General features: G+C 41.1%; 1 protein-coding gene across 1 annotated transcript in view; it reads right to left on the bottom strand.

Annotated features, from left to right (window-relative positions):
• DNAH5 (dynein axonemal heavy chain 5) overlaps window positions 1-13,519 on the bottom strand; it is a 215,567-nt gene that overhangs the window by 113,237 nt on the left and 88,811 nt on the right. The window contains exons 36-41 of the mRNA XM_082725156.1: window positions 12,010-12,188; window positions 11,455-11,642; window positions 10,932-11,126; window positions 6,243-6,377; window positions 5,300-5,407; window positions 2,996-3,149 (exon numbers count right to left, since the gene is read on the bottom strand). Coding sequence (XP_082581282.1) covers window positions 2,996-3,149; window positions 5,300-5,407; window positions 6,243-6,377; window positions 10,932-11,126; window positions 11,455-11,642; window positions 12,010-12,188 — 959 coding nt within the window. The remainder of the gene's footprint in view (window positions 1-2,995; window positions 3,150-5,299; window positions 5,408-6,242; window positions 6,378-10,931; window positions 11,127-11,454; window positions 11,643-12,009; window positions 12,189-13,519) is intronic.

Raw genomic sequence — 13,519 nt, 5'->3', positions numbered from 1 at the left:
ACACTTCTCCAAAGAAGACATACAAATGGCTGACAGACACATGAAAAAATGTTCATCATCATTAGCCATCAGGGAGATTCAAATCAAAACCACATTGAGATACCACTTTACACCAGTTAGAATGGCAAAAAGTTGACAAAGCAAGAAACAACAAATGTTGGAGAGGCTGTGGAGAAAGGGGAACCCTCTTACACTGTTGATGGGAATGCAAACTGGGGCAGTCACTCTGGAAAACAATGTGGAGGCTCCTCAAAAATTAAAAATAGAGCTTCCCTATGACCCAGCAATTGCACTACTGGGCATTCACCCCACAGACAGAGATGGAGTGAAAAGAGGGGCCATATATTCCCCAATGGTCATAGCACAATGTCCACTGTTACCAAACTGTGGGTAGAGGGGACACCACTGGCATTTGTGGGAGAAGCTGTCCAACAGCCACATCTGTATCAGGGGAAGGCCAAAGGGATGAGGCACTGGGTTCCAGTAGCTTCTGTTACACCTCCCCTACTCCCACCCACACACAAATTACATTTATCCATACCAAAGCAATTTCTGGGTATGCCATGCTCTCTCCAGTTCCCCCTACATGCATGGGCTCTTCATTCTGCTAAGAAGGCCTTTTATCCAAATGCTACTCAACCTAGCACTTGCTCTGTAAGCTTTCCCATAATTCCTTAGAAAAGCTTCTGATCTCCTTTGCCTCTGCTCACAACATAATTGTCCAAACCTCTTCATAGCAATTCTGTGTTGACTAATAACTATCTGTGTTACTCCACTAAGCTGTAAGTTCCTTGAAGACACAGCCTTTTGTTTTCATGCCTGCTTTCCCATTTCTGCTACTGAAACTAGCAGGACCTCAAACATTAGAGAAATTTGATGAATCAGGAAACAAATATAAGTGGGTCTAGTATAAGTTCAACCCAATTACCTTCTTGATCTTTGGGATAATGAATGGTTTCAGCAAGAAACAATGCATTGCTTAAAATAATGACTATTTTCTCTACATTTAAAACCAAGAATAGGTTAATCAACAGCTAATGATTAATTCATCTTTGCAAAGAACTTCTCCAAAACCAGTGATACAATATGGGTTACATAATTTAGACGTATTATACATAATGTATCACTGTTGTTTAATATTTAGAACTCCTTTGTTCAAGCCATTTTACCAGGTGCATTTGTACTTTATTGTAAACAGAAGGCAGCAACATACCAACAAGAAAGTATTATTAGGCATAATTTGAGAGAACACATCATTTCAAAGCACTATAAAAATCCCCAGACACAATCTTAACAGCACGTGAAAAGCACATGATAAGTCTTGCAGGTGTGAGTTCTCAGTTTAGGCAAGGTGAGTGATAGCAGGAAGCACAGTTCTTTCTCAGTGTGGAGACTCCCTGGTGGAGTATTGATGTACAGAATTCACTGGGCCCCATCGCTGAGGATACCTAGACTACGTCCAACGTGTGCAGGAACCTAGAGCAATACAGAACAGTCTCCACAACCACCAACTCAAGATTGGTGCACTGCGGCTGTATGGGCTTCCTGGAAACCCAGCCAGGCACCTTTTCCCTGTGGGACCATGTCTGCGCATTCCAACGGCCAGAGTTCTGTGCCATTTTGGAACCCAAATCTGCCATGGCCAAGAGCTGCCGACACAGTACTTTCAGTATGAGAGATATCAATGTCCAATCAGGAAAGAGAAGAATAATCACAAATGTGGCAATGCCTGTTATCTTTAGATGACCTAGCGCTGGGTAGGAACTTTGCTATCTAAGGCTTAGGGAGATCTGGAAATTAAATGCCTTCATTTAACTTCACCACAAAAACATCTGATTCTAGGTAGGAAATTAGTTTGTGATTAGGATGATTTTAGGAATTGAAATTGCCGTGTTTTTTTTTGTGTACTGGGAGGTTATATTAAGTCGTACTGGAAAGTGTGGCAAATTATAATGGAAAAAGTCTAGGCTTTTCATTAGTGGACCCTGACATTAATTCCGAATCCTACCACTTACCGTCTTTGCAACACGGAGCATTTCTGAATTTGAGCCTTGAATTTTTGTACAAAATGGGATGGTAATAGCCACATCTCAAGATCATTGTGAAAATTAAATGACATGAGTAAAACATACAACGCAATATGTAAAGTCACTGTTCAGGAATTTTTTCACACAACATTATTCCCAGAAGCCAAGATATGGAAACAATTTAAATGTCCATTAATAGATGAATGGATTTAAAAACATGTGGTGTGTGTGTATGTACATATATATATATACGTATATTTATTTTTATATATGTATATTTATTTATTTATTACTCAATCATGAGCTAGAAGGACATCCTGTCACTTGCAATGAACATGGATGGACCTTGAGAACATCATGCTAAATGAATTAAGTCAGACAGGGAAAGACAAATACTTTGTGGTATCACTTATATATGGAATCTAAAAAAATCAAATTGTAGAATGGTGGTTACCACTATCTGAGGTGTAGGGAAATGGGAGATATTGGGCAGTGGGTACAAACTTCCAGCTAAAGGATCAATAGGTATGGGGGTCCAATGCACATTATAGCCTACTGTGGTAGAGTGATTGGAGCTAATTATACTGTATCATATACTTGAATGTTGCTAGAAGAGTAAATCTTAAATGTTCTCACCACAAAAAAGAAATGGTCCTATGTAATAAGATGGGGGTCAAACCTCACGGTGGTATTCATTTGCATCATACAAATGTTCCAAGTCAATACACTGTACACACTAAACATGATATTATATGTCAATTACATCTCAATAAAGCTGAAAAAGCTTTTTCCCTTCTAGTTCATTATTATGTTATCTCTAAAATGTACCCAATAATCAGTAAAGCAGCATTCTCTCCTATACAAATATATTAATGTGTCTGACTTTTGTGTACCGCTTGGAATATTCAAATGGGTCACAACTATTTAAATGTGTCGCCCAGGGCAATGGGGCGTGGCCACCCCCTTACCGGCCATGGCTTTCATCAAGGTGTGGATGCAGGTGGTCTTTCCTGCTCCACTGGGCCCCAGGGCCATCATCCCATGCCGCACTCTCTGCGTCTCAAACAGCTGGATGACTTTGAGTTTCCAAGGAGGATGGTTGATTAAACCAGCTTCTTCAACCTGAAAACATAAAAGCCCCATATTGGGCCATATCAACAGCAACTGGGACTTACCATTGTGCTCAAGATAAGCACAGACACTGAGTGGGGGTGGGGAGAGGAATGGGGGTTATTGTTTAATGGGCATGGAGTCTCAGTTTGGGAGGGTGAGAGAAGTTCTGAAGATGGATGGTGATGATGTTTTGCACAATAATGTGAATGTACTTAATGCCACTGAAAAATACATTTAAAAATGGCTAAATGGTAAATTTTATGTTATGGATTTTCCACAAAAAAAGATATATTGCTGGGGTCCCTGGAAGGCTCAGTCAGTGTAATGCCTGATCTCAGGCTTGTCAGTTCGACCCCAAAGTGTGGCATGGAGTTAATTTAAAATAGAAAATTTTCATATATATTGCATAAATATATATATATATATACAAAGACAAAGAGCAAATTGAACACTCAAAATGTTATCCCAAGCCAATAAGAAACATCTGCATTTGCCTTCAACAATTGAATACATTTATATTAATATATCCTTGAATATATGCCTAGGAACAACTTAAGAATAAAGACTCAAATGTCAATATGCATTTTGAATCTTTAATTTAAAATGTGATATTTAGTAACTGAAAAACTTTGTAGCATACCAAGTTGACTGATATTCCATAGAAAATTCCAACTGTCTATAAATCTACTGGGTAGTTTTAATCTGTACAACACATGCGTGAAAGTTAACATGCCAAACACTATTCTAAGTTCTATATTCATAACAACACTATAAGATTAGTCCTATCGATATCTTTCTTTTACAGAGAAGGAAACTGAGGCACAGAGGGACCTAGCAATTTCCCCAAGATTATTACTTATAGAGTGGGGATGTGAGCCCAGGAAACTCAGCTCTATCGTGCTATGCTTAAACACACTATGAACGATGCTTTTATTTTTACTTAAATAATTGTTGGATAATAATCATGTATCATTTTATGCTATACATCTATGCTTTTCAAATTTTCATATGCTACAAATTATGCTGTTAGTCACCCTATACGTGACTTATACTAAGTTTTTAAGACAATGCTACAATTAATTCAGCCATATGATGAAGAAACCATTTGCAAAATGAATCATCACTCTTACCTGATCAGGAGATTAAGATTTTTTTAAAGATTTTATTTCTTTATTTTAGGGGGTGAGCAGAGGGTGAAGGGAAAGACAGAACCTCAAGCAGACTCCTCCTGAACACAGGCCCACGCAGGGCTCTACCTCAGGACCCTAAGATCACGACCTGAGCCAAAATCAAGAGTCAGACGCTTAACTGGGCCACCCACGGGCTCTGGAGATGAAAATTTTTATATACTTATTTTTAAAAGGAAAATATCCATCAAATTCCATTAGATTGGATTCTAAAATTCTAAATTCTAAATTCCATGAGAATGGATTCTAAATCCATTAGATTTGATTTTTGTTAACAAATATTTTCAAAGAATTCAAATATATTTTATAAATATGAGCTAATCTCCACTTCTATAAAACTTTTTTCCCCCCAAACTCTTCCTTGTAGGAAAAGATACAGAAGCATAAGGTTTACATGGTTCATTTTCACTCCTAGGAAAACTATAAGAAAGCAAAGCTCTATCAAGTGTCATGGGAAATCTGGACCCGTAATGATACGTATAACGTGGTAGACCCCCCCAGGGCCCCAGGAAGAAATTGCAAGTGATGCTGGGCCTGGGAGAAAAGAATGACAGGTGAGGAGCCTCATGAGATCATTGTGTATGACTCTCAGGGGCAGGAGTCAGAGGTCAAGGCCATGTGGAAACACCAGGGCCACAGAAAAAGCCAAGCTGGGCCAGGCAAGGCAGCCAGCTGAGCCCCACTCCTCCTGCTCCCTTGTCATATTTCTTTCGGAATCTGGTGTGGAACAGCTTCCATCAATAATGGGACCCTGGGCACATGGCCAGCTAAACATGTGGCTGTGGGATGGTGGGGGACTCCCTGGCTGTAGGAGCTCTGTCAGTGGTGAGGAAAAGCCTGTCCTGAAACACTGGCCACAGCCCTGGGCGCTGTTCTTGGAACCCACAGAGCTGGAATCTATCAGCGCCACCTGACGCCCAGGAAATTCCAACAGGAGGGACATAGCCCTGGGTGCCCTGAGAAATGTATTACCTGTCTACTAATCGCCATTTCCAGTTCAGGGTAACCTGCTTTGTCCAGAAGAATATTTGGGAAGAGATCTTCAATCAAACTCAAAAATAAGGGTTCGTCCTCATCAATCTAAAAGAGAAAAGAAACAGAAACTGGAAACTGGACCAACTATTTTTGCACAATGTACAGATAAACTGAAAATGCTGAACATACCAAATTATTTTATCAAAACTATTAATAAATAAAATACCATCTTCGTTGAAGTTGAGAAATATTTTCTCATGCTACCCGTAAGTTAGTTATTTATAGAAAGGGGGGAGAGAAAAGGGAGGAAGAAGAGGAAAAGGAAGGAAGTAGATAAAGGGAAAATTTGCCTACAGAACAACCTCCCCATGAAATAACCAGTTTGGAGAGTTACTATATAACCTACAAGTTTCTAATTTGAATTTTAAAAAGTAATTTAAATAAGAGACAGTAACAAATTCATGAATTGGAATTTGCCTCACACTTTTATTTTGAAATAAAAATATATCATTCTGTCACCTGTGCATAGATTTGCTGATATTGAACAAAGGATTTTCAGTCTCTACTGTGAAATGAAAGAGTGTGAAATTATTACACACTTGTTAAATTTACATATAATTTCCTGCTGGGCTCTACAGACTTTAAAGAAGGTGAGATTTTAGCTCTAAAATCCAAAAGTATTTCAAGGTATTTGGAAACTTAACATGTGGATTTTTAAAAATCCATTTCAATTCTATGGAAATAGGCGTATGTTATACTAGATACGAGTTACTGCAAAAATAACTTCCGAAAAAGTCTAATTTAAAGCTATGCTCTCCAGCGCTTTTAGCTGATAATTAAGCATTTTAAATGAGTATTTTAAATAAATATTTCTAAATCTCATTTGTGCTTAGTTAGCTGATATTAAAGTGGGTGGAACATTTCCATCTGTGAATCTTACCAGTTTAGAAAGATTCATGTCTCGTAGAACGCGCATGACGATCGTTGATTCCGTATCTGTGGGGTTGGCTCTTTTGGCTGCTCCCAGTGTTCGCAGAACTGACAGAATGTTCCGCAGACCAAAATCATAATGTACCTGAAGCACATGAGGTACACAGGGCTTATTTTCAACATTAACTTATGCGTGAAAACTATACATTTGACAAAAGGCCTATTCACAATAATGAACAAACTGTAATTTTCCTTTAGGAAAAAACTGTACAGCTGGTGGAGCAATAAATTTTTATCAATACATATTTGGAGCAAATTGAGACTATCCAAAAGAGTCCTCTCATATATGACCATTAATTTAAGCTCTTAGGCCAGAACTAATAAATTTATCTTGACAGGGAGAAAGGAATAAATTTCCTCTTGAAGTATCCGCGTCCCCCTGAGCCTCTTCTTAATCAGTCATCCATAGAAAAATTTCCTCGTGTATCTAAAGCTAAAATTCTGAACCAGGAGAATATATATTTATATATGATGGGGAAAAGACAAAGGTATTCAGGAAGAAGAAAAGTAGCTACATTCTAGGATTACATAAACTGGGAAATAAGGACAAGTCAGAAAGCCAAGCCCCCAGCTGGGTTATTCCCTTAATATATATTTATAAAAGCTCAATAACACCAAATTTCATCACATGTAAAGTGAATAATTAAAACCCAATTATCCAACCACTATAAACTTTATTTATTTATTTATTGATTGATTGATTTATTGAGCTAGTATGAGCGGGGAGAGGGTCAGAGGGAGAGGAAGAGAGAGAATCTCCAGCTGACTCCAAGCTGAGCACAAAGCTAGATGCAAGGCTTGATCCCATGACCCTGAGATCATGACCAGAGCTGAAATCAAGAGTCAGACCCTCAATCAACTGGGTCACCCTGGTATCATATATTACCAACCACTATAGAAAACAGTATGGCAGTTGCTCAAAAAATTTGAAAATAGAACTACCATATGATCCAGAAATCCCACTTCTAGGTATATACCCAAGTAATCGAAAGCAGGAGCTCAAAGAGATATTTGTACACCCATGTTCATAGCAGTAGCAGTCACTGTAGCCTAGCGGTGGAAGCAACTCGAATGCCCACAGATGGATGAATGGAAGAAAAAATGTGGTATAGCCATACAGTGGAATGTTATTCAGTCATAAAAAGGAACTCTGTCACCCCCAATACCATAAATGAACCTTGAGGCTCATGCTAAGCAAATAAGCCAGTCAAAAAAAGACAAATGCTGTATGATCCCCCTTATGTGAGGTATCTCATGGAAAATACAAAGCAGTAAAAAACATAAAAACAAGAAGTAAAGCAGGGGGGTATCTGGGACTGAGGGTAAGAATAAGAGAGCAATCGCTGTTTAATGGGTTTAGAGTTTTGCAAAAGGAAAAAGTTATGGAGATTAGTTTCATAGCATCGTGAATACACCTTTTTTTAAAGATTTTATTTATTGTCAGAGAGACAGAGAATGCACAAGTAGGGGGAATGGCAGGGAGAGGGAGAAGCAGGCTCCTGCCGAGTAAGGAGCCTGATGCTGGGCTCCATCCCAGGATCCTGGGATCATGACCTGAGCCGAAGGCAGAGGCTTAACCCGACTGAGCCACTCAAGTGTCGCACATTGTAAATACACTTAACACTACTGAATTGTACACTTAAAGATGGTTAAGGTGGTAAAGTTAATATTATGTATGTTTTACCACGTGAAAAAATAAAAACGATTATTTGCTAAGGTGACTGGAGTTGTATTGCATCACTTCATACTCACCAATGGGGGGATGGAGACCAGAAAAATATTCCGATGGAGTTCCTACTTGATTTCAAGGAGCTTAAATTCTAATAGAAGTAACATGATAAAAACGTAAACAAATTCACCAAAAAGTAACAATGACTTGAAAGTGCTGGTGTGTGGAATTAATTAAGGAAAACTTCTCAGAACTGGACTCACTTAATGTGTGGGCATGAGGTGAGATTCACAGGATGTTCACCCAGAGATCAATCAGCACAGGGCCAACTGTTTTGGGTGCGTTGACTCATTTTGTCGGACAATGACCCCGTGAGCAGGGGGCATGACGGAAAGAGAAAGGCGATAGTAGAGAAGAAGACCAGAGTCGGTGATGTGGGCGTTTTCTACATGCAAGAAACAGTGTGGGGGGCGCCCGGGTGGCTCAGCGGGTTAAACCTCTGCCTTCAGCTCAGGTCATGGTCCCAGGGTCCTGGGATCGAACCCCGCATGGAACTCTCTGCTCAGCAGGGACTCTGCTTCCCTCTCTCTCTTGCCTGCCTCTGTGCCTACTTGTGATCTCTGTCTGCAAATAAATAAAATCTTTAAAAAAAAAAAGAAAAGAAAGAAAGAGAGAGAGAGCATGGAAAAACACTTGACAGAGGAAGAAGAAGAATGGGTGAGTCAAGGCTGCAATAAGCAGAAGAAACCAAAAATATTTTTAGAGAAAATATAATTTAATGGAGGCTGGGGGTACAAAAAAATAGTCAAAGAAGCTGGGAATGGAGGAGAGTGAAGAGAAGGATCGAAGTTATGTATGTCAGGAAGCTTTATTCGTGTTACAGTTTTACGTTTATTTTAGTGTTTTATTATTTAGCATGTGCTTTTGGCAATGTTTATTTATATGTCCTAACGATCTGTGCCATGATCCCCACTTCCTGGTGGGATCTTTTCCCTTTGAGTGTGGTAGGCCCTGTGATTTGCTTTAACCAATACAATACAGCAAAGGTGACAGGTCATATGTGATTGTGTATATGTGATTCTGTGGTCACATGACTTAAGATTTGTGATGGCTGATTTTATGTGTCAATTTGAGTGGGCCACAGGAGGTCCGGATAGCTGATCAAACATTATCCATGAATGTGTCTCTAAATGAGTTTCTGGAAGAGATTAGCATTGAACGGGTGGGTTGAGTAAAGAAGACAGCCCTCCCCAGTGTGGGTGGGCACCACCCCATGGATGGAGACCTGAATAGAACAAAAAGGCAGAGGAGGTTGGATTCACTCTCTCTGCCCTTCTGCTGGGCTGGGATATCAACCTTCTCCTGTCCTCAGTTCTCCCGACTGTCTGGCCTTCAGACTTGGACTAGAATCTACACCATCATCCCTTCAAACTACACCCCCATCTTTCCTGGTTTCCAGCTTACAGACAATAACGTCTGGGACCTCTCTACCTACATACGTGTGTCACCTAATACTGTATAATGAATTTCTCTGTAGGTATTAATGAATGTATCATATTGGTTCTGTTTCTCCGGAGAATCCCAATACAAGACTGCTGCAGCCAGCTTGCTGGAACCTCTTCCCCTCACGGACGTTGAGAGGGCAAGCAGCCATGAGGCAGATAGCAGCGTGCAGCCTGTGGGGACCGGTGGTGCGGCCTTGTCCAGCTGACAGCCGGCAAGAAACTGAATCCCCCAGTCTTCCAACCTCGAGAACAGAATTCTCCCAACAACTGGAGTGAGCATAAAAGTAAGTCCTCCCCCAGTCAAGAACGGGCCCAAGACTTGATTGAAGCCTTGTTACGCTCTAAGCAGAGGACCCAGCCAAGCTGGACCAGGACTCCTGACCCACAGAAAACACGAAATAATAAATTATGTATTGTTTTAAGCTGGCATATTTATGGGACTATTGTCAAACAGCAACAGATAACTCCTACAAAATTAATGTAAGATTAGTTTCATGCCTCATAATTAAAAAACTGCATGAGGGGCGCCTGGGTGGCTCAGTGGGTTAAGCCGCTGCCTTCGGCTCAGGTCATGATCTCGGGGTCCTGGGATCGAGTCCCGCATTGGGCTCTCTGCTCAGCAGGCAGCCTGCTTCCCTCTCTCTCTCTCTCTCTACCTGCTTCTCCATCTACTTGTGATTTCTCTCTGTCAAATAAATAAATAAAACCTTTAAAAAAAAAAAACTGCATGATGTCAGAAACTGCTACTCTAAACAGTGCTAGGAGGGCACCTGGGAGCTCGGTCAGTTAAGCGTCTGCCTTCGGCCCAGGTCATGATCCCAGGGTCCTAGGATGGAGCCCCCTGGCGGGGCCCCTACTCACCCAGGAGTCTGCTTCTCCCTCTGCCTCTCCCTCCTCCCTGCTCACACTCTCTCTTTCTCAAATAAATAAATAAAATCTTTTTTAAAAAAAATTACAGTAAATGAATCACTAAACTCTACCTCTGAAACTAATAATATACTATATGTTAATTGAATTTATATTCTAAAAATGAGAAATAAATTTTTTAAAAAGTGACAGTAGATAAAATAGACTATTATTAGCAAGGCATGGCCGCTACATGAGGGACTTGGAAGTGAGAAGAGCAATGTCTAAGAGGTTCCTGAAGACCATGAGGACACACAGCACACATTATGATTAATGTACCGGTGGGATAAAGAGCAAATATTCATATTTATAATTCTTTGGCTCTTCAATCAGTTCCAAAAGTACTTACCTCATTTCTTACGCCGCAAATATTAATTTATCTAAGAGCACTTTAAAAAACTATGCATATAAAATTAATTTTGTAATGATATGACTTTCAACTTCGTATCACTAACGTAATCTGCCGACAGCCCTAGCCTACAATTTTTCAAAACGAGCAAATTTCACAGAAGAGAAGAACTAAGGGGCTAAGTGCGGAGAGCCCCCCAGCACCTCACACCTGCTTAGAAAGCTGCTCCTCGCACAGCTTGTAGAGTGTGAAGAACTTCCGGGCCAGAACAACGTTGTCGATGAAGCCACAACTAGCCAGCTTCACCCTTATGATAATCTGCCGGTCGGGCACCATCATGGCCACGGAGCGGAAGTTAATCTTCAGGTTCTCGGGGAGCTCCTGCCGCCCAGCATAGCCAGGATTCTACACGGGAAATAAACACCAGGGGTGAACGTCACGGTCACGGGCAGCACACCCCCACCGGTATGCCAGAAACAGATTCATCGAGCACAGGCAGCAAATCTGGACTGATCACTGGAGAACGCACTTACATATCTTACTCCCCTTTTAACCGGAGAGACGACATCACAGGTTATTACGATGAGCTTTGTTTAACACCCAAGGCTTTCACGCAGGAGTTAAAAATACCGTCCCAATTTCCGTTCATGGAAACGAAGGGCCCTGAGACCCGGGCGAGGCATGAAAGCTGCGATAAGACTGACATTCAGCAGCTCTCCCTGTGGTTCCTTACCATGGTCAGGAAAAGTCCAAATTCAGGGTTCATAGTCACATTATCTCCATCGGTAAAAATAAAAGACTTTTTCCGCTCCTTTTTACATGTCAGAATAATGGAAATTTGCTGGGCTGCCACGGACAGAACTGGTAAATCGATACGGTTAAATTCATCAAAACAACCCCAGGATCCAGACTGTGCCAGTCCTTCGAAGGAAAATTAAATAGAAAATCCAATTAGTATATAATTTCAAAAAGCCGGGGAAAAGGGCATTTTGCAGCTGCTAAGACAAGCCAGAGATAAGTCTGTTCAAAAATAAACTTGAACAAACAGACTCTGCACAGGGTGCCCCCAAAATGATTCACCATGTGGTGCTTCATTTGGAAGCGGCCAACCTGTGGGGATGAAGGCGAGTGAGCAGGACATTTGATCCCCACCACACCGCGAGGCTCAGTTTCCAAAAAGTTGCACGAAGTTGAAAAATGACACTGCACTGTAGCCAATGGTTGAAGAAAAGAAATCTTATTCCACCTTAGCTTAAATTTTTCATCAAGTAAAAACTATAACCATCACCTTTAAAAATCCGTCCGAGGCCTCGGAAATCCATCTGGTCAGAACAATTGAAAACCACAACATACTTCCCAAGACACCGTCCCATATCTTTCGTGGTCTCTGTTTTCCCGGTTCCTGCAGGTCCAGCGGGAGCTCCTCCCATGCTCATTCCCAGAGCCTGAGCCAATGTGATGTAACACCTGGAGGAAAAGAGACATCACTAGAACCATCCCGCCAGCACCCGGAAGGCACTGTGGAGACGCCACAGAAAAATGAAACCTGCGCCAGATTTAAAAAGGGAAAACTCGAGCCACTGTCCCTACATAATATTTCCCGAACTGCATCTTAATATATGCTTTTATTACAGATAGAAACATGTGTAGAGGAAAGAGGAGGGGATGGCCTATGGCCAAGTAAGTTGGAAAATTCTTAAAAAGGTCCAATGAGCTTTCTCAGGATAATGTATAGTGAGATTCTCCAAGCGTGAAAAATAGTACATAGCATTTCCAAAACTTACTTGGCAAATTTTCACAAAAACCTACCAACCTTTAAAGAATAATACTCTATAGAACAGACTGGACACCATTTGATTGTCTTTTGGGTGGTACTGACAGTTAAGCATTTGATTCTTGGTTTTGGCTCAGGTCATGATCTCAGGTTCGTGAGATGGAGCCCTGCGTGGGGCTCTGTGTTCATTGTGGAGTCTGCTTGGGATTCTCTCTTGCCCTCTCCTGCTGCCCCTACCCGCTTCAAATAATCTTAAAAAAAAAAAAAAAAGATTAATCCCCTTTTGAATCTAATGAATAATTTGAGGTATAGGGGGCATGATATTTGATATCTGAATCACACATTGCTAAATAATCACATCTTTGATCTATTTCTGGGAACAACTACTGTCCCTACACACACCTTCTACTGTCTCTTACTGCATGATATTAACAGAAGATTCTGGAAGAAAATACAAGAGCGCCTGGGAAGGAGAAAACTAACCTGATAACTCGCTGATCCCCCAGCATGCCACTGTGTTGTCAAAGGAAGTCTATAAAGTGATGCAGTTGAGGGCTTTCCTGTGGCTGAGCTCTGTAAAGCATTCCTCTGGACTCAAGAAATATTTCAAAGGATAGAAAGTGATTGTCCAGCATGAAGGGTGGAAATAAACAGTGAGCACATCAACTGGAGGTCCTCTAGAGTCTGTATTTTATCAGAAGTGGGCTCCTAAAATAGGTTAGTAAATGGCTGAGCCCTGAAAGTACGCAGAGCCCGGAGAGGGAGAAGACAAGGTAAACTCAGGAGGACTCCCAAGCTCACTTTGATTTTGCCTTTTAATTCAAGGTTTTCTTTCTCATCTTGCCCCTCCGCTATCCCTGGCAGAGCCGTCTCAGTAAGAATAGTTCACGTGATGGGCTCCACCTACAAGATCTCACGTAAGCCCGGAGCGGAAAACCCTGCAGGGAAGCTACTGTTGTTTTTCCCATTTTGCAGACGAGGGGAAAGGTTCCCAGAGATGGAATTCCTTTCCTCAGGATTGTGG

This window comes from Mustela nivalis (assembly GCF_964662115.1).
Source record: "Mustela nivalis genome assembly, chromosome: 3".
Taxonomy (NCBI): Eukaryota; Metazoa; Chordata; class Mammalia; order Carnivora; family Mustelidae; genus Mustela; species Mustela nivalis.
The sequence above is the reverse complement of the archived record's forward strand: the minus strand, read 5'-3'. Positions and strand labels throughout refer to the sequence as shown.